General features: G+C 49.3%; 1 protein-coding gene and 1 long non-coding RNA gene across 13 annotated transcripts in view; one reads left to right on the top strand and one right to left on the bottom strand.

The window, feature by feature from the left end:
• The window catches only part of B4GALNT3 (beta-1,4-N-acetyl-galactosaminyltransferase 3), a 256,857-nt gene that overhangs the window by 151,808 nt on the left and 83,831 nt on the right, over window positions 1–21,218 (top strand). For 5 of the 12 annotated variants that reach the window (XR_007470273.1, XR_007470274.1, XM_033404198.2 and 2 more), the window contains exon 1: window positions 9,834–10,212. The exons of 1 other annotated variant lie outside the window; for it this stretch is intronic. Coding sequence is in view for 8 of the 11 variants with exons in the window: in XM_033404198.2 (XP_033260089.1) it covers window positions 10,044–10,212 (169 nt within the window). In the remaining 3 variants the exon portion in view is untranslated. Of the gene's footprint in view, window positions 1–9,833; window positions 10,213–21,218 lie in introns of those variants that run through there. 6 more of the 12 variants (XR_004476438.2, XM_049694817.1, XM_033404190.2 and 3 more) reach the window with 3 other exon arrangements.
• On the bottom strand, window positions 17,517–18,571 carry LOC125960535 (uncharacterized). The gene is made up of 2 exons (XR_007470295.1): window positions 17,950–18,571; window positions 17,517–17,730 (listed from the first exon to the last, which is right to left on the bottom strand). It is a non-coding gene; the product is annotated as an uncharacterized LOC125960535 (long non-coding RNA).

Raw genomic sequence — 21,218 nt, 5'->3', positions numbered from 1 at the left:
GTGGCAAGCCAGGAAAGAGTGATGAGGGGCAGGTGGTAGAATTGTTAAGAGTAGATCTTGGCGAAGGACACGGAGCTGAGTCGACCGCCGATGGAAAAACACCTCCGACTGTAGCAAGCCAGTCTGCTTCACGCGCCCTCCCAGCGTCCCCAGGATAAGAGCACAGAGCCCCAAAAGGATCGGAATAGGCAGACCAGGCAATTCCCTGGTGGTCCAGTGGTTAGGACTCTGCACTTTCACTGTGGAGGCCTGGGTTCGATCCCTGGTTGGGGAACTAAGATCCTGCAAGACGTGTGGCGTAGCCAAAATTTTTTAAAAATAATAAGTAAAAAATGAAGTGTTTGGACCTAGCTACTCAAAAAAAAAAAAAAAGAGGGACTTCCCTGGTGGCACAGTGGATGAGACTCTGTGCTCCCAATGCAAGGGGCCTGGGTTCGATCCCTGGTCAGGGAACTAGATCCCACATGCATGCCACAACTAAGAGTTTGCATGCCACAAATAAGGAGCCCTGGAGCCACAACTAAGGAGCCCACCTGCCGCAACTAAGGAGCCTGCCTGCCACAGCTAAGACACGACACAACCAAATAAATAAATTAGTATTTTTTTTAAAGAAAGGAATAGGCAGAGCAGCAGAACAAAAGGTGGAGCTGGAGGGAGGCTTGGCTGCCAAGCGAAAGGAAAGGCTCAGCAAAGAAAGTGTTTGGAAAGGGTTTTTTTAAGTCTCGCTATGAAAACATTGCTTGATGGTTCTGAGCTGTGAAGTCTCCCACTCCTGCACTGGCTAGTAGCCTAGTTTCAAGTTAGCCCTACAAAACGCTGGTGTGGATACAGCCTGGACTTCTGGAGAATTACTTACCTCCTAAGGTGACAACGCAGTACACCCACGTCACTGTGTATAGAAGCCTATGCGCCACAACTACTGAGCCTGCGCTCTACAGCCCGTGCACCACAACTACTGAAGCCTGCATGCCTAGAGCCCATGCTCCACAAGAGAAGCCACCGCAATAAGAAGCCTGCACGCTGCAGTGAAGAGTAGCCCCCTCTCGCCGCAACTAGAGAAAGCCCGCGCGCAGCAACAAACACCCAACGCGGCCAGAAATAAGTAAATAAAATAAATAAATTAAAAAAAAACAACCGTGTTGTATTGACACAGGAACAGACCAGCCAATGGCAAGGAATATGAGGTTGAGAAATACACCCAATTTACATTGGAATTTGGGTTATAGAGGCATTTCAAGTTGGCATGCTAAATATATATTTTTTTATTTTAGACAAATATTTATTATAAAATAATATGCTTGATACGTCAGCTTACCTCTACCTACCTACCTACCTATGTATCCATTTTAGATAATTGTAGATTCGCACATGGTGATCCTATGTACAGGATCCAGTCTCCCCCCATTTCCATGTGGACATGGTTAGTCTGCAGTTTTTGCATCTCAGTAACTCCAGATTGGATCACAATGTTGGGCCTTGTGCTGGTTTTGTGACATTTTCTTCTCCTTCTGGCTCCCAATTGTCTCAGATCCACTAAGCACTTTAGTATCTAGCAACGTCCGGGCTAATTTTAAATGAGCACAATTTTGATTTGCTCTGTTGACAGTTCCAGAGTCTCTTAATTGGCCACCTCAGCTTGACATTTGAACAGTGATCATTAAATATTAAATGGCCTATATGGGAAAAGAATCTAAAAGAGAGTGGATATATGTGTAACTGATTCACTTTGCTGTACAGCAGAAACTAACAGAACATTGTAAATCGATTCTACTCCAATAAAAATTAATTAAAAAAATAAATAGTAAATAGATCTAAAACCTGGATGAGCCTACTGTAGTAGTGCTGTCATGCAGATTGTTGTAAGATTTCCTTTGGCCCCAAGCTCGGTGATACATCAGGATTGAACTGGTCTGTCCAGGATTCTTTTACTTAGAGCAATTGCCCACCACAGCCCTGCTTTTCTTGTGTCGCTCCCCAGGCCCAGCCAGCACCTGATAAGCTTCTGCAGAAAATAGCTCTGCTCTCTGTGGGCAAATAGCTCTGTTCTCTTTCTCACTTCATGTCAAACCAACGAACACCAACCCCCCTCAAAAACAACCTTATAAAACTCTTCTTTCTCTGTATGTTCTCTGCTTAAATCCTCTCTAATATCTTTGGGATTCTGAATGTCACCTCGGCCCAGTCTGACCCGACCCCTCTCAAATTCATCCCTCCCCGTCTCCTTGTGGTCAAAGCTGGTCCCCAGCTTCACCTCCCAAGTGCTGGCATTTGAGATGTGCCGCCCTGTCCCCACCTGCCCCGCCCCCGCCCTCTGCCCCTTCGAGCCCTGTTCTCGTCGGACTCCCGTGTCTGCTGGGCTGGCCCCCTCCTCACCTCTGACCCCTCTTCCGTGCATCCCATCAGTGTTGGTTCCCAGGGTTCGGACAGGCTCTCTTCACAGCCCCTCCCCCCCGTGTGAGCTCAAGTTTTTCCACAACTCCAACTACTAATGGTGGGGATGTGGGATTTCTTCTGGAGGTCTCTGAAAGCAGGGGTAATTGCCCCTGAGAACAGTATGGGATTTAAGGGAAATCACACCTGGAAGAAAAATATGCCACCTAGAAAGCCAAGATCACACTGGGATTGGAAAATGGATAGCAAAGGACAGCTGAGCAAGATGAGAAAAATAATCCAGAGATGGATTGGTTGTCTCAGAGGTCACCTTCTAAATACTCTAAAGGAAAACAGAGTGTGCAACGTCCCCTAGAAAGACCTGGGATGACAGAATAAAAGGTTTTCCACGTCTCTCAGTGACCTGCACTGACAGCCCTCTTTGGACGGTAAGAGGCCTGGATGAAAAGCAGAATCTTTGTCAAGGCAGAAGAATTTTTCATCAGCTCTGAAAGCTTAGGAAGAACTCAGCAGGTCACATTCTCTAAAAGACGGGTCCTTACGTCGAACATCCTCCCCAATGGCCCTCCGTCACCACCACCTACACGTGGTGAACATGGGCAGAACATGAGGGGCCAGGAAAACAGAACCTGCACCGCATCCCCTGAGTCGTTTCACTGACTGTCTTGTTCCAAGTCCTTAGACGGGGCTGGTCTCCTTTCTCCGGAGCTTGGCCAGAGGAGAATGTTCTATGTTAATCGGTCCTCCTAAACGGACTTGAAATCAGTCTCCGCCCTCAGCACTTTAGTACTGACCTGGAAAGAGACAGGAGCCTCGGCCCCTGCTGAGAGGGTCAGACCTCGCTCTTGGCCCTGCCCTAAGCCTTCCCAGTCCGGACAAGCCTCAGTTAATGGGGTTTGCTGCCTGCAGAGGGCCTGGAGAGGAGAGCGATGTTGCTGTTAACTTTCCTTCTCCAGGGCCAAGCTAAATTCCGGAGAACCACATACAGTGGGGATTTGTGTTTTCTTTTTTCCATCCCCAGTCCGGGTGGCGGCCCAGCTCAAAGAGTAGTCTGTTCTGGGGAAAAGACAGCGTCTGCCTCTCTCCCAAACCAGCCCTGATCAAATCCCAAGCAGCCGGTCCTTAGATAACACAGCTGAGAAACCTGAAACCAACAGCTCAGCTCCATCGGTGCCCAGCATCACTGTCTGGAACCTGAGTCGGGCCGCTGAGATGCTGCAGTGATTGAACGCTAAGTGGAGTGACTGGGGTTCTCGCACAAGGGTTCATAGCCTGGACCTATGAACTCAGACAAAGAAGGTTTTCAGAAAGTCTGTCTGGGGCTTGAGCACTTGAGCTGTTTTGTGGCACTCGGCACATGTCCCGGGCTTTGGGATCATTGTTCTTCCCCAGCAAAGCCATTAGGTAGGTTGACATTGCCCTGCCAATCCCTTGCCTGGGCTGCCTGCAGCGCCCCCAGCAGAGGAGTGGATTCAGTGGTATTTGAGGCAAGGGAAGGGACATCCATGCTCCCGTTTCTGCTTTATTAGAGGAAGGCGTCCTTACATGAATGAGCTTTAAAGGAGGCGGAACCTCCTATGAGCAGGGGTAAGAACATGTTCCGTGAGTACAAAGTGTTTATGGAATGACTTCTGGGCTGGATGCTTCAGAAGCAGTACAGACTATAGAACGTAGGACAGGTGTGGTCACCGACAAGCCCTGCTGGGGACAGGAGAAGTTGTGAAGTCAGGAGTGGGAGACGTACATGAAAGAGTTTCTTTTTCCAGGATCAAAGAAGAGAGGCAGGAAATCCAGCTTCGCTCAGAGGCCTGGAGACCTACAGCCTATTCAGCAAATGCTGAGAGAACACCCTCAGCGTTGCAGGAGGTGGTGTCAGAGAGCTAAGGTGTGAGAGGAAGCTGCCACCTGTGCAGCCCCCAAAGGGGAGCATGTGTACACCTGTGTGTCTGTACTCGTGGGGACCCGGTCTGTGGGATGTGCCCTTGGAAGAAAAGTCGGGAACCCCAAGACTTCTCTCAGAGGTACGGGCGCTGTGGACCGTGGGCCTGGAGCCACCGTAAGTCACAAAGCTTCTAGACGTCATACGTTTACTCAGAACCATAGGTCGTCATCCTTAGCTTCAGTGCAAAGCTCCTCGCCAGTACCTGTAGTAGCAGGCTGGAAGATGCAGACAGGAGAGACCATCTTCCCAGAGAAGGTGAGAGAATACCTTTCCACTGCGTTTCGTGTCAGAGAGACAGGAGGCGGAGCTTCAGGGAGAGCTGATTTAGCTTCTGTTTGAGCAACAGTGAATGAGCCACCGAGACTGCTGTTTACCCTTTCTCCTTGTAGGTTTCCCAGCAACCAAGCAGACCTGAGTGGAGGGAAATAATTGGTATTACTCAGGTGAAAACTGCACAAGTCAAAGTTAGTTTTTCAACCTGGATAATTGTCTGTTGACTTGCTGGGGAATCCTCTTTCCTGGGGGCAGAATGCTGGAAGAGAGCTTGTGCTGGTTTGGAGGCAATCACAGTGCAGGCTGGAAAGGGAAGCCAGACCCAGCCATAGATGCCAAAAAAGCTTCAAAGCGTATAGTTCCGGTCTGGGTCACGCCTCGAGTTTGAGGACTGCATTCGAGACTCGTTTGCTTGGGAGGGAGATGAAGTTATATGCTCTCAGTATGTGAACTGCCTGGGATCTGACCCTTCAGCACAACATCTCTACCCTCTTCCTCTGGTTCCCTTGACTCTCTGTGATGTAGTCTTGCACAGATCCTTCTACAGGGATGGTAAATATTCATCTGTTTCCCAGTCCAGTATGCGAAATGACTTAGGAACACAGATGGTGGAGCTAAGGCTAGGGGCTTGGCCCGGGCTCATACAATTCTATCAGCCAGACAGAAGGACTCAACTGCATTGGACATCAGGAGAAGGAGCCAATAAGAAGCATTCAGTGAGGGTCTCCACCTTCTCCTGGGGTTGACCTCTGCAGTAGCGAACTCTGCAGAAAGATTTGTGAAAGATGGACTCATGGAAGAAAGGGACAGGAAAAAAAAAAAGCCGTCTTTAGTAAAGAGCTGCCCAGGCAGCATGAATGAGGGTGGGGAGGAGAGGATGAGAAGAACGGTCACGTGGCTGAGTGGGTTACAGACGTGCTGAGAGTGAGCTCACAGTTTCCAGGGTGACTATATTTCTCCAGGGTAGCAATATGTGCAAAGGGAGAAAAGAAAAAAGTAGCAGGTCTGAACTTCGAAAGCCTGAATTTGAGTCCCATGTGAGATAGGGTTACCTACATCGCCTTGAGTAAGTTATTTATCGTCTCTGAGCCCATTTCCTACGTGCAAAATGGAATCAGAGAAACCTACAGCTTTGGGTATGGATGAGTTACATGAGTTGACTGTGGCCCTTGGGGATCACTTCAGCACTGTTCATTTCTCTCTCAGGATTTCTCTCAAAGGATCTCAGGCCTCTGTGTCTCCGTCGAAGACACTGGCTTCGTGATGGCCCAGAGTTCCTCGCTGATTTATCCTTGGAATTTCCAACCAAGCTATCTCCATGAAATACATTTGAATAGCAGGGAAGCTCCTGTAGTAAAAGAGAAGAGGAGGGTGAGGCTCTGTGTGGGTTGAAAGCAATAGGGAGGGTGGGGCGGGAGAGGTAGGACTCCCTGGGTGCAATGGGAAGAGGGCCAGAGGCTTAAGATCTGGTTCTAGTCCTGATTCCAGCACTTACTGGTCATGTGAACTTGGCGCAGGTCACCTTCAAGAAACCGAAGCTTACTTGTGAAGTCTGTCTGTAAAATGGAGAATATCTCCCCTGTTAGTCTCCTGTGATGGTGAGAAATAAAACACACGTGCTGTAAGTTCAAAGGTGCTGCATTACTCTCATTATTATTCTTTTGGCCATGCCATATGGCTTGTGGGATCTTAGTTCCTTGACCAGGGATCGAACCCAGGCCCTCGGCAGTGAGAGCACAGAGTCCTAACCACCGGACCACCAGGGAATTCCCCAAAGGTGCTGCATTATAACGTAGACATCAGGTTTTAGGAAAGGGGAAGGGTAACACTGGGGTTACAGGATCTAGTATATTCTGACATCCCCATCGTCTAGAGTAAGAATTGCTCTGGATACAAGAGTTCTGCTCACATACCTACAGGTCAGTGGACACCCCTCCCTTTTACAAATCAGAATTTTCTGCTCCCTGTGCTATCCTCGGCCCATTTTAGAAAGCTTAGGTGGACTTCTCTTAGAAAGCCTCTGTAATTTGGGAGAAGAACCTTTGTGGTTTGGCTGGACTCTGACATCCTTGCCGAGCCAAAGACAGAGTCTGTCCCATCAATACGACAGGTGACATGCTGGAACTTATTTTCTCCTTTCAGGTACAGTTTGTGTGTTATGGCCCTGGGCCATTCAGGGCAGGTGCCAGGGCTGAAGTGGGAGAGTGAAAGGATGGAGAAAATCATCAGAAGTACCAGCGAGCAACCAGTTAAATTGACATGATGAGCAGACCTCGGTGGCAATATTATGCCACCAAAAATTGTCACCACAAATACCTCTGGATCTGAGGGAGGATGACAGCAAGCTCAACCGATTGAGAAAGAATCCAGATCCTTCCCTGCTGTGATGTCACTAGGAGTCGAAAAGGGATTTGGAGCAAGTGGTCTGAAATCAGGGTCTGATGTGAGGCAACCACAGCAGGAAAGAGAACAGAAGAGGGAGGGAGAGTCCCAGGAGTCTCCTGGCCTCCTCACCCCTCCCCACCCCTGTGCCCTCTCACCATAAGCACAAAAGTAACCATCTGTTCAAGGTATAAGAACAGAGGAGGAGTGAGAAAAGGAGGGCACAGGACTGAGAGGTGCAGACTGATCTCTTTCCTTTTCTGAATTTCTTTGGAATTCACTATTTGGACCAGAAACTCTACCTTTAAAGTGTCACTTTTCTTTTTTAGTGGAATGTCTTTTTCTTCAACTAGATGGCATGCTCCATGTTTTATATCTCTCCCAGTTCCCACATAATAAACACTTCAAGGGTCTGGTAGATTGAAGTCTTTTTTGCGTTACGCGGGCCTCTCACTGTTGTGGCCTCTCCCATCGCGCAGCACAGGCTCCGGACGCGCAGGCTCAGCGGCCATGGCTCACGGGCCCAGCCGCTCCGCGGCACGTGGGATCTTCCCGGACCGGGGCACGAACGCGTGTCCCCTGCATCGGCAGGCGGACTCTCAACCACTGCGCCACCAGGGAAGCCCCAGAGGGCCAGTCTTTAAGGAGAGAATCGTGGGGCTGCCACCAATTTTCATACAAAGTCCTGAAAGTGATTCAGCCTAATGTCCAGGGTGGTTGCCCCCCATGAGAGAGAGAGACTCCACGTGCAGGGGCCCTGGTCACCTCCCACCTGCCTTGGCCAAGCTTGTACCCTCTGGCTGCTCCTGTCTTGGTCTTTGGGAGAGAAAGAAGGGGTGGGAAGTGCACACAGCTGTGGTTTGGACCTTCACAGAGACATTTCCCAGGGCTATTAGTACAGAACTGTCCTTCAGATTCACCTTTTGCTGAATAACTACACTGAGAATTCTGGGGGACGTTCCCTCCTGGGACTACCTCCCTCCTCAAAGGGTACCAAGTGACAAATGGACGCTGTGCTGCATCCTGAGGGTGCACAGTTCTCCCCCCCCCTTTTTTTAAATTAATTTTTATTGGAGTAGAGTTGCTTTATAATGTTGTGTTAGTTTCTACTGTACAACAAAGTGAATCATCTATTTGTACACGTATATCCCCTCTTTTTTTGGATTTCCTTCCCATTTAGGTCACCATGGAGCATTGAGTAGAGCTTCCTGTGCTATACAGTCAGTTCTCATTAGTTATCTATTTTATACATAGTATCAATAGTGTATATAGGTCAATCCCAATCTCCCAATTCACCCCCCCCGCCCGACTTCCCCCTTGGTATCCATACGTTTGTTTGTTTATTCTCTACGTCTCTATTTCTGCTTTGCAAATAAGATCATCTATGCCATTTCTCTACATTCCACGTATATGCATTAATATGCGATATTTGTTTTTCAGTTCTCACTTTTGAAGCCTCACAGGGAAGTTGGGAGACTATACTCAAACTCAAAGTGAGTGTGCACCTACCAGTAGGTGGGTACACATCAGGCTGCCAGTTGTGCCAAAGCTCCAAGGAGGATGGGGTTGCTCAGGACTGGGCGGGTCCAAGAAAGCTTCACAGACCTGAAATGGACCTTGGAGGAGGGGTCAGACCTGACCAACTGGACCAACTGGAAAGGAAAATGTGTTGGAGGCGGTGAATCAACTCATTTCAGCTGCAGCAGCTTTCGCATGGCCACGTAAAGTTGGAAAAGGTTTCGGAAGGCCTTGAATGCCAGATTCACAGTTTGCACTTTAACCAGTAAGCACATTTTCGAGCAGGTGTATGGAGGCATAGAGGATTTTATGAAGACGATCTGGTGGTAGTAGAGAAGATGGGGGGTGGTGGCAGGTGGGGAGCCTGGAGTTGCGGGGCTAATTAGAAAAGTTCCAATAGTCCAGTAGGGCCTATGGGATGGTTGGACATCCAGCTACAGTGGTAGCAGAGGGGAGGGGAAACCACTCAGTTATGTGAACAGCTGTGTGTCAACAGTATTTGCATGCTGTTCATGTGGCTTTAAAATGTCCGGGAATGCTTTTGACCCCCTGCTTTCTCCATAGTCTCCGGAGCATTGTCCCCAGGAGAAAAAGCAAAAAAGAAAACTGCAGTGTTCCCCGATGAATGACCTTAGGCAGTCCACTGTGTTCCTCTGGACTTTAATTCTCTCATTTAAATCAGGTAATAATGTTTTACCTGCCTGAAGGCAGAGAACTGGAATGCAGAATATCTTGATGAACTTTTTTAACTCTAGGAGTGAGTTTGTGTTTTTGTTGTCGTTTTGTTGGTTTATTTTCTGATTTGTAATTTTTCCTCAGAACCCTCCAACATCCATTCTCCCCCCGGGCTCTGTCATCCTCGTCTGGGAGCAACTACTTGGGTTCACCCCGGGCGCCGTACAACTCTCCCAGGGTCTCTTGGAGATGTGGTTGGGAGAGGAGACCGCGGCTGAATTGAGACGCCAGGGTTCCCCAGCTCCGATGTCTACTCTAAGGCAGGGGTAGGGTCGCTGCGGGCCACGAAACGCCCCAAGCCGCAGCCTCCCCAACACTACCCCCGCCCCGCGCCCCGCGTCTACAAAGCTTCGACCTCACTCGTGCTTGGGGAGCAGAGTGCAGATCATACCTGCCCCACGCACCCCCGGCTGGCGGAGGCGCCGGGTATCGACCAGCGAGGCCCGAGCGGCCGTCCCCATCCCGGCTCCGCTCGGGGGCGGGGCCCACCTGTGCCGCGGGGGCAGGGCGGGCCCGGGGGCGGGGCAGGTGGGCGGCGGGCGGAGGCGCGGGAGGGGGCGGGGCGCGGGGCGGGGCGGGGCGGCGCACCTGGGTAGCCTCCTCGTGGGCACCCCGAGAGCGGGCGGCGAGAGAGGAGCGGTGGGGCGGCCGGCAGCAAGCCCGCGTCCGGGCGTGGGCAGGAGCCGGCGGGGCCTCGGGAGGAGCATGAGCCGGCGCCCCGCGGCGGGGCGGCCTGGTCGGGCGGCCGGGGCGCGGCGCTGAGAGCCGGCCGGGGCCGGGCCGGGGCCAGGGGCTTAGGGCCATGGGGGGCCCCCGGGCCGCGCGGCTGCTGCTGCTGCTGCGCCCGGTCAAGCTGCTGCGGAGGCGCTTCCGGCTGCTGCTGCTGCTCGCCGTGGTGTCCGTGGGGCTCTGGACTCTTTATCTGGAATTGGCGGCGTCGGCCCAGGTCGGCGGGAACCCCCTGAACCGGAGTGAGTAGCGCCGGGGCCGCGGCAGGCGCGCAGCAGGGAGGGGGCAGGGCCGGCGGCTCCCGCCTCAGGGGGGACCCACCCCCCATTTGAGACCCGGTCTCCACCTCGCTGGGTCTCCAGGTGCCGGGCGCCCCGCGGGAGGGAAGCCGGGGGAGCCTCGGGGCCACCCCTGGCCGCACTCGGCTCGCAGACCCGGTACCAGAGAAACGCGTCGACGCGGGCTGAGGTCCGTGTCTGGGGCGCCTTCGGCCGCCTCCACCAGGCCGCTCGCTCCTGTCTGCGCGACCCAAACTTTGCTACCCGCCTTCTCCGTGGCTCGCTCCGTTTGCTCCCCTGCGGCGTTTTCGGGGGGGGGTCCTTTATTTTAACGATACCGCCGTGAGCCACTCGCCTCCCCCTCTTCCCACAGGCCACTCCCCTCCCAGCCCCTTCCTCTTCCTTCAAGTCTCCCACCTCCCTCGAGCGGTCCCCTCTCCTGGTCCTGGCCACCCTCCACCCCCAGCGGGTTGTCTGCAGCCCCCCTCGGGAACCCTGCGGAATGAGCTGAACCCCCATATCCTGCTCAGGGCAGCTCAGTGGACCGGGCAGTGGGTAGACTCCTGCTTCTCTTTTTCCACGGAGCCAGAGCCACTTAAAATTTCTGTCTCAGTTTCCTCCTAGGAAAACGGAGGGGATGCTCTCTTTCTCTTTTTACTTCAACAGGCATGCCTGTCCGAGGTGGTTTTCAGTTTACACTGACAGAGTGAAGTAAAACCTCCGAAGTGTCAGGCACTGTGTCAAAGGTCGCTGCAATAGTTGGAAAAAAGAGAAACTCCCAGAACTACTAGGTGCCCTTCCCAATCCTGAAGGGGGGAGGTTTATAATTCCAGACAACGTGTGGAATTACAAACATTCCCCCTTTCAGGAAAACTAAGGGACGACGGATGGAACTCTGGTGCGAAGATGCTCTAAGTTCTTGTGTCAGCTGTTCTGCCCAGGGCTGGGTGTGGTGCTTTGCCTCCTCTTGTGGCCAAAGACAGGGAATTACTAGGGTCAGTAATTGAGCTGGTTCAGGACAGAGATGGGTATTTATGGTGGAACCTCTCACTCTGTGGCTGCTGAAATATTTCTGGCTGTGTGTTTGGAGACTGGCCTTCCATTCCTGGTTCTGACGCTAACTAGTTGGGAAATCCAGGCGCAAATGGCAGCTTCTCAGGTAGAAGGAGGGAGTTGGTCCCTTTCAATGTGAACACTACGATTGTGTGATCTCCCCGCCTGAGCATTTCCAGGGTCAGGGAGCCCAGCACACCACGAGGAAGGGACTTCCCAAGTCAGGTCCACAGGTCTCAAGTAGGAAGAGCTCTTCCTTCCGAAGACCAGTCTGCCTTCCCTCAGCTCCCCAGGCCTTGCTCGCTCCTCTGAAAGACAGAGCGTATCTACTCTTCCATACCACGGCCACTCAGAGGGTCCCCCGTGGAGGAGCCCAGGTGGAGTGTGGGTGGGTGGGAGGCCCCGGGAGGGATCTCCCTTCTCTCCTCCTTGGCCACCATCTTGTTAACCTGGTAGCCAGTGGAGTCCACTGCACAGATTGAAACCAGAGAGGAGAGACTTCCCTGGCGGTCCAGTGGTTAGGACTCCACGTTTCCACTGCAGGGGGCACGGGTTCCATGCGTGGTCAGGAAACTAAGATCCCGCATGCTGCGGCATGGCCACACCCAGAGAGCAGAGCAGTTGCTTTGTGACCCTGAAATGAATGGCCTCCCATCCGCCTCCCTCACCCCCCAGCACATACTTTTCCTTTACCCCAAGTGAACTTTCTCCTCAGAGACCGGAAGCAGTTTGCCATAATTATCATCTCACACCTGGCTCCCAACCTCTGTCTCCTATTGGCTGTCTCATCCTTAGCCATCAATTCCTGGGTCAGTTTCTTTTCCATTCTAGATGCATCTTCACTTTCTGACTGGGTTTCCTTATTCTTTGTTTCCTTTTCCAAATGGACCCTTCTCCAGAAGAATGTTCTCAGCTTCCTAGTCCAGAACTGGCTTTCCGTTTCCCTAACTGTTGTTTTTAACGGGGGCCCAAGCCTGGGCACTGATGGATCCCTCGTACCTTCTTCTCAGCCTCCTAGAGCCCTGAAGCCCACCTGCTGGCAGGGTGGCTTGTCATGCCGGGCTGTCCCATCGCACTCTACTCTTGCCTTGATTTCCTTTTGGAATGAGATTTAGACAGTGGCTGTGCTTTCTGGCTCCTGGTCCCCCGTCCTTTGTTTTTAAGAAGCTCAGACGTCGTGCATCAAAGTCCTGTCTTGTCTTATAGGTCTTACTCCCAGCCATTCCTCTGGAGGGAGAGTGGGGAAGGAGGGATTAGAAAGCACAGCGGTAAGAAGAGGGTTGCTAGCCTTCCCTCGCGTACACCCTGGCATACAGCAGCAACCGGAGCCCCAGCCTGTTTCTGCTTCCCAGCAAGCCACCCTGCCTCTCTGTAGCAGCCCCTGCCAGCTCACTGCACCACCAGCCTTCCTGTCATCTGTAAGGCCAGCCTCCGTTACCAAGAACCTTTCATTTGCCTGTCCCTGTGTGACTGCCGCCCTGATCTGGTGCTGGGAGAAATGTATGGAGAGCTGGTAGTTACAAACTCCAGGGTGGTCAAGTAATGACAGGGAGCGCGCTTCCTGCTTCTTATGGAATAACCCCGTAGTTTGAGATGCGTGATATGCAGTTTGGGCTCCATCTGTAGAAAAAGATACAACCACATTTGGAGTAACTTCAGGGAGAAGCCACCGAAACTTCACGGATAGAAGAATGGGTCCCTTGGACAAAAGAATGAGAGCTGTTTACTCACTCACGCATTTATTTATTTATTATTATTTTTTATAAATTTATTTATTCATTTATTTAGTTTTGGCTGCGTTGGGTCTTTGTTGCTGCGTGTGGGCTTTCTCTAGTTGCGGTGCGCGGGCTTCTCATTGCGGTGGCTTCTCTTGCTGCAGAGCACGGGCTCTAGGTGCGCGGGCTTCATACTCACTCATTTAAACAAATATTTGTTTAGCACGTAGCTCGAGCAGGGCATTGTGCTCGGTCACTTAGATGTGGTGATGACTCTGTTATGGTTTCTGCCTCTCACAGCTTTCCCTCTAGGAGGGGAGTTCAGGTGCGTATATGAGAATGATCATAATAGGAGACAACCGTTAAGTTTTACAGAGGTAGAACCTACACGTTGCTGTGACACTTCTGGAAATGGGACACGGCTCTTTCAGCTAATATTTCATGGAAGTGGTGACATTTCAGGAGATCTTGAGGAGTTGGTAAGACTTTAGTGGATGCAGAAAGAGAAAGCTATTCCAGGCAGAGAGGGCAGCAGAAGCCAAGACCAATAGTCAAGGACAAGTTAGTGTTTGGAAATGTTGAGCGTCTGGGTTTGGTGAAGCAGAGGGTGTGAAGGAGGATAGGGGATGGTGCCACAGTATGAAAGACTCTGAAGAACAACCTTAAAGGGTGGTATTTATTCGTAGATAAGAGAAAGCAGTCGAAAGTTTTAGAATAAGGTGGTGTTGTAGAATGGATAGGGAAATAGTAAAACTGTTTAACCATACTGTACTTTGGTATGGATGGTGGTGCTGCGATGGGGCGGAAGGTTCCTTACTGTGGCTGGCATTAGTCTTTAGCTGCTGGGTCATGGAGCTCTCCTGAGGACAGGTCAGGGCTCTAGTGGGACATTCAGAGGACCTGGGGCAGTCACTATATACCAACACGTTCATAAGTGTTCCAGTATTTTGAGAACTGGCACAGGTGTACCGGTGTGTACTGGCTGAGAGCAACCCCGGGCCCAGACTATTATTATTGGAAGTTAAAGACCCCGTCCTGGCAGCTTTTAATGAGCTATACCCATTTGTTCAGACTGGATTAGCTACGTCCTGCCTGAGGGCAGAGGTCTGGACTAAAATGGTTTCTAGGTTCTTTGCTCTATAATTGACCTGCTGCTGAGACCAACTCAGTGCTGGAACCAAGCGATCACAGCTGGCCACAGAGCCAGGGCCGAATGGTGGTGCACACCAGCCTCTTTCCACATCTCACAAGGCTGGGTCTGCAATGTCCCCATTTAAGTGTCCAGTGTACCTGCTAAACCCCAAGGTGTTTCCAAGCCTGAAACTTATAACACATCTGTCCGGCTGGCCCCCGCGATTCCTAAGTGACTCCGAGTGGGCTGCGGTGGCATAGCCACAGATGTCAGGCGGGCCCTGTGGCTCCCGGGGTCGCCACAGACATTCCGATTTGGAAGGGAGACAAACCCTCCAGTGACAGAGGTAGCTCAGGGCAGAACAGTAATCTGAGACGCAGGCCAGGAGAGAGGGAAAAACAGATGAGACAGATGTGTGGGCAGAGCGGGAAGGCTGTGGCTTAGAGCTGAGCCTCAGAGCAGAGGCAAGTGTGGAGGGAAGCACAGCTGCTTCGTGGGCCCCTTGGGCCCGGGACCCTGTTGCATGTCGCCCCGGCTGGGCTGCCCCTCTTTCCCATGGAGCCTCTGGCTCCCTTTCCTCCGTCCTGCTTACCTCTCTTTATGCTGCCATTCTGGCCACCCGGCTGCTGCCTGGAACTTCAAGTCAGTAATCAATTCAGGGCAAATACTGGGCACTCAAATACCTTCTGGTTATGGACGGTAAGCTCTGAATTTCCAAGCACCTGATATTTTCACTGGCAGATACTTGGCTTATCAGTGATGGATCCAAGAATAGAACCTAGGAATTCTTGTTCCTTGTACCATAATACGTATAAACAGCGGTAGCCTTTAAACACAAATGCGAAGGATAAGAATTAAGCCATCACTGCTTTTCCTATTAAAAGTGTGTTTCCTTTGGACCAGCGCCGTCTGCACCAGGACCACAGGGTGTGAGGACAGGGGCCCTCACCCAGCCTTGGCCTCTCCTTTCCTGGTCTCTCTAGTCCTTTCTGACGTGGCCGCAGAATCCCAGCAGCACAGCCGGCCCTGCTGTCCTGCTGTCACCCAGGGACCCTCGTGTGGGCTGAGGCCCCGATCTCCTGCTCGGTGGTGATTGGGCTGCCGGCGGCGCCTGTCCTGGGAGGTGTCCAGATGCCCCGCACGGTTCTGACTGCTTTGCAGCACGAGGCCTTTGAAGCAGCCACTTCTGTGCTGGCTTTAGGAGTGGCTGGCGGTGCGCTGCAGTAGTTTTCCAGGCCCCAGAGCCTGGGCTGGGCTTTATGGAGCGGAGCAGGGCAGCCGCCAGAGCAGAGTTTGCTTTGGAAGGGGGCCTGGAGGCTGTTCTTGCAGTTGGCCGCTGACTGTCTGCTTCTCTACCGAGTTGCACCGCTCTCAAATCCTACCTTTTAATTTCCACGAGCACGCTTCCTTCTGTCCGAGGATGATGAGGTCTCAGCTAGGCCAAGCATACGTTCTGAGCTTTCAGACAACCCTCCTTTGACCTTGTGATCCACAATTAATAGATTTATACGTTACCTGATATAAAAAGTACTACTGGAAGGGGTGAGAGTAGTTTGGATGGGGTATATATAAAGGGTCCCGGGCTGAATATGTTATACATTTGAGCAAAGCATGACGGATAGATTAAATTTTTACAGACTCTTAGGTTCCAACAAGCACTGCTTTCAGTGTTAGAAGTATCCATGAGATGAGCAAAAATGAATATTTTTTTAATCTCTGTGATATTTTAGTCTGTAATTTACTTCTTATGCTAAACTTTAAAATTTTTTTACCATTGACAAACTTTTGCAGAAAATAAGCATGCAAATTGTCCATGTGGTCCCTTTTTTTTTGTTTTACTTTTCATGGAAGTACCTTTTTTTGTTTGTTGGGTTTTTTTGTTTGGTTTGGTTTCTTTTTTTTGGCCGCCCCACGTGGCTTGTGGGATCTTAGTTCCCTGACTAGGGATCGAACCTGGGCCCCTGGCATTGAAAGCCCGGAATCCTAACCACTGGACCACCAGGAAATTCCCATGGGAGTATGTTATATGTACAGAAAAGTGCACATGTAAGGGTACAGCTTGATGAATCTCCACAAACTGAGCATACCCTTGTAACGAACACCCCGATGAAGAAACAGAATGGTACCAGCGATTTCTGTCACTACCATAAGCATAGATTAATATAGTCTATTTCTATACTTTATGGAAATGGAATCATACAGTATGTGATTTATTTTAAAATAATATTTCTTTATGATTATAAAAACAACACATGTTCATTATACCAGATAATGGCTGTGTATCTGGACCACAGTAACCCCTATAAAATTACCTTTTTGTGCATGAGGCACCTAGTACAACTGATCCAATAACTTAAGGAGGGGCAAGACCCAGGACCTAAGTGTTATGAGATATAGCCCTGTGACATTCTCCAAGGATGGGATTGAGAGTCATTGCTTATCCTGTATTTGAGAACCTTCCAGAAACGTTTCTTCTGGTCTTTATTTTTTTTCCCAATTTTAGAGATATAATTGACATATCAAAGTGTACGACATAATGATGTGATATTTGTATACATTGCAAAATGATCACCACAGTAAGTTTAGTTAACATCCATCATCTCACATAATTACAATTTTTTTTCTTGTGATGAGAACTTTTCTTCTGATCTTGATATTAGAACTAGCTCTGCTCTCTTGAGCAATCCGTTTGTTTTCATTTTTATTGGCCATGTAAATTATATAACCACACAGGTTTCTCCCTTTGTGTTGGTTACTAGAAAGCTTTAGAATTCAGTTTTTGGTTCATTTGGAAAAAAGTGTAAAAGATTTTATGATTTGCACTTTGGTACCAATTTTATTCCTCTATCTTTTTCTTTCTTTCCCACGACTACTATTAGTTTATGTCATCTTATATTCTGTGGTACTTGCAAGCCGCTTTAACTTTTTCTGGACCAAATCAAGGCATAAAGAAATCAATAAAAGTGCTATGGTATATATAAAAGTATGAAGAAGAAACTGACAGTCACCTATAATCCCACTACTCTGACCTAGAGATTCTTGAAAAGAAAAAATAAAGTATAGGGGCTTCCCTGGTGGCGCAGTGGTTGAGAGTCCGCCTGCCGATGCAGGGGACATGGGTTCGTGCCCCGGTCCAGGAAGATCCCACATGCCGTGGAGCGGCTGGGCCCGTGAGCCATGGCCGCTGAGCCTGCACGTCCGGAGCCTGTGCTCCGCAACGGGAGAGGCCACAGCGGTGAGAGGCCCGCGTACTGCAAAAAAAAAAAAAAAATAATAAAGTATAATAGCTGTGATAACCAGATGCTGGATTCTGGAAAGAATTCTAGATTAACCCCCCCCAAAAAACATGAATTATTATTTTCCTGATGTTTTTGTTTTTAGTCTATTTAGGTATTGAAAAATTGAATGACATTCAAAAATAAATTCTCACCTCCTTATGTGTGAAGTGGACATCAAAAGCTTGGAATTTACTGACATGCTGGGGCCTGAGCCACTGTCATTGGAAACAATGACATAAATGTAAGGAAAATTTAATAAAGCTTGGGGCACCCCTGACAATACTAATAAAACAACCGAGGGGGGCTTCCCTGGTGGCGCAGTGGTTGAGAGTCTGCCTGCCGATGCAGGGGACACGGGTTCGTGCCCCGGTCTGGGAAGATCCCACATGCCGCGGAGCGGCTGGGCCCGTGAGCCATGGCCGCTGAGCCTGCGCGTCCGGAGCCTGTGCTCCGCAACGGGAGAGGCCACGGCAGTGAGAGGCCCGCGTACCGCAAAAAAAAAAAAAAAACCAACCGAGGGGACTGGCCAGGAAGGCCAGGAACCTCAAGTTTGTCCTTTGGGCTTCTAACCTCCCCCCAGACCAGTGGGGGGACCAGGAGCGTGAAGAGCTGTGGCTTCTGGGTGTAGAAAGTCACGAACATGAGCCGTCCAGCCCCTTTACTAACAGATGAGAAAACAGGCCAGGGGAAGAGGTGTTATCTGCGTCTTACCCATTTCTTCTCTTCTTTTAAACTGTGTTTTTGGGAATTCCCTGGTTAGGACTCGGCGCTTTCACTGCCAGGGCCCAGGTTCGATCCCTGGTTGGGGAACTAAGATCCCATAAGCCATTGCAGGTGGAATTGCGCTTTATGGCACCAAGACCTGGGAAGAGGGCCCAAGGTGGGAAAAGGAGAAGGAAAGGTGGGGGTGGGAATAGGGAAATGATATTCCAGACAAACCATGGATTTTATAGAGGCAGACCTGGGAGACACTGTGGGTTCAGTTCCAGACCTCCACAATAAAGTGAATATTGCAAGAGGGTCACACAAATGTTTTGGTTTCCCAGTGCATATAACAGTTATGTTTACACTATACTGTAGTCAATTAAGTGTGCAGTAGCATTATGTCTAAAAAAAAAAATCTACATACCTTCATTCAAAAATACTTTATTGGTCGAATTCGGGGAAAAAATAATTTATTGGTTAAAAAAATGCTAACCATCATCTGAGACTTCAGTGAGTCATAATCTTTTTGTAATAGTAACATCATTAAAAAAAGTAAGTAACATCAACGATCACAGATCACAACAAAGAGAATAATAATGAAAAAATTTGAAATAGTGTGGGAATTACCAAAATGTGACACAGAGACACGAACTGAGCAAAGGCTGTTGGAAAAATGCTGCTGATAGACTTGCTCGACACTCAACGCAGGGTTGCCACAAACCTTCAATTTGTAAAAAATCCAGTATCTGAATTGGGCGATTGGTACTGACATGTATACACTGATGTGTATAAAATTGATGACTAATAAGAACCTGCTGTGTAAAAAAAAAAATTAAAAAAGAAACTAATGCTAAACTTTCATATGGAAATATGTTAATGTAAATGTTTCAGACATTACAGGAAATTCCTAAAAATCTTAGGTATAATGGTATAATGGTATATGGTATAATGTTATAAGTCATAATGTTATAATGTTATAAGTTATAAGTCTGGTATAATGTTATAAGTCATAATTCTAGTTATTTTAAAATGCATGTTATATATTATTTTAAAATGCATGTTATAAAATGCATGTTTAAAATGCATGTTATAAGTCATAATTCTAGTTATTATTTTAAAATGCATATCTCAGAAATAACTAAATTTCTTTGTCAATTGCATTATTATGAACTTTCATCAAATCTTTAACCGTGGTCATTTTTAAGTCTTTTGTCATTTACAGACAGTTCTGGGTGTACTCTGGTGCTTTTGCAAAAATGTGCCTATAAAAGGGTTTCACCTTCAAGGAATTCATGGAAAAGACTCTGACAAGCACAGGTTTCTGATAACTGACTATACTGCCGAACTGAATGAATAAGCATTTTCTGAACTCTAATGGAAAACTGATGAGTTCATAAAAGTGCTAACAAAAGATCAAGATGAAAAAAAAAATTAATTACATGGGACTGAGTGAACTGGTGAGGATGATTATAATTTTTGTGACTTTCTGTTTGAATAAAAAAAAAAATCCAATATCTGCGAAGTGCAGTAAAGCCAGGAAATTGAGTGATGTGTAGTTTTCAATTTTTTTTTAATTTTGCAAATCTTGAATGGCTGCAGAGGTGATTTATTTTAAAACTTAAGTAAGATGTTTATGGAGCATTTACTTTTTTGTGGGGGACTGAGTGGGATAAAAAGCATTGATGATTCCTGGAAAAACGTATGGAATTTAAAGACAGGGCAGGGTTCAAATCCAAGCTTTATTTCTCACCAGCTGCAGGACTTTGTATAAAGTACTTATTCCTTTTCAAGCCTCAGAGGCTTCATCTGGGTAATGGGGTTATATGACCTCCCTGTGGAGCTTTTCTTATGATTCGATTCGATAAGATTTCGCCAGCTTTGCACATGTGAAGTGCCCAGTTAGACTGAACATAAGCCTAGCACATGTCAGGAGCTAGGAGAGAGTTGGCTCCCATCTCTTCCCCTTCAGAGTTTACAATCTGGTAAGAATTAGAAAAAGGCTGGCAGGCAGGAGAATGGAGATGCATTCCTCAGCTGGCCCTCTTGCCACTGTCTCTCCAGCTTCTTGGCCCGTGACACAGCTGTGCCCGGTCCCTCTGCCGTCTCCAGGCCATCCACGCCCGCACCTGCCACCACACGCGCGTTCTGCCACAAGACTCTTTTCCATCCTCCATCTTTCTGTCTGCACCCCAGACACAGATCTGCACTGATGGGGAGGGGTGGGTTAGAAGTCAAGGGTTTTGTGGAGAATGAGAGCCATTTGGCAACGGACCAGGGCACCAAAGTTCAGCAGTTGGGCAACGTAGCCTGTCGCTCTACTGCGTGTCCCTGAGTATGCTCAGAGGACTTCCGGGTCTCAGAGGCAGGAACACTGGGCTTTATCTCTGTTTTGATCCAAGCTCTGAAGCTGATTTATCGCGGGTGCTTGCACAGGTCCTGTTTCTTTTGAGGGCTTCAGTTTCGCAGTCTTCCATTCAATGGGATGCTTGTTTCCGGGTCTGGTTTGGAGCCACTACCGTGTCACAAAGGGGCCACGGGGCCAGTCCATCTTTGGACTTTGGGCTCCGGTCTTTCAAGACTCAGTTGCCTGGCGGAGGGGTGGCAGTTATCCCAGCGCTTCTGGCTATTTGGCCCCCAAGGTCATCCCTGACAATGTGGCCTCCATTCAGGCAGTTGCTTCAAAGATTAAAGGCTTCTCTGCTGAGATCTTCTTACAAATCCCTTGATCCTCTCCTTTCCACCCTTCCTGCCAACCGGGGTCCAAATGGATGTGTGCAGGCCTGTGCACATGCACAGCCCCCTCGCCGGCCAGCTGATCTCTGGACCTCTCACCACCACCTCTTAGCCAAAGATTCGGGGCAGGGGGGTGCGGTGAGGACTTGGGAGGCTTCCCCAGGAGCCAGGCACAGAGTGTCGGGGTGAATTCTCAGTTCCTGGTTCTGCTTCTTTATTTCAGCTGAGCAGAGGGCTGGGAAAAGGGAGAGGCTGAGAGCCCATCTCAGGTGAACAACTTCCAGCAACAGAAGGCAGGCAAGCTGCATAGGCACAAAGAAGGGGTAGAAAATTAGGGAGGGACCTTGAGGCAGA

The sequence above is a fragment of the Orcinus orca genome, chromosome 11 (assembly GCF_937001465.1).
Source record: "Orcinus orca chromosome 11, mOrcOrc1.1, whole genome shotgun sequence".
Classification (NCBI taxonomy): Eukaryota; Metazoa; Chordata; class Mammalia; order Artiodactyla; family Delphinidae; genus Orcinus; species Orcinus orca.
Note: the sequence above shows the minus strand (reverse complement) of the source record. Positions and strands in the feature narration are given on the sequence as shown.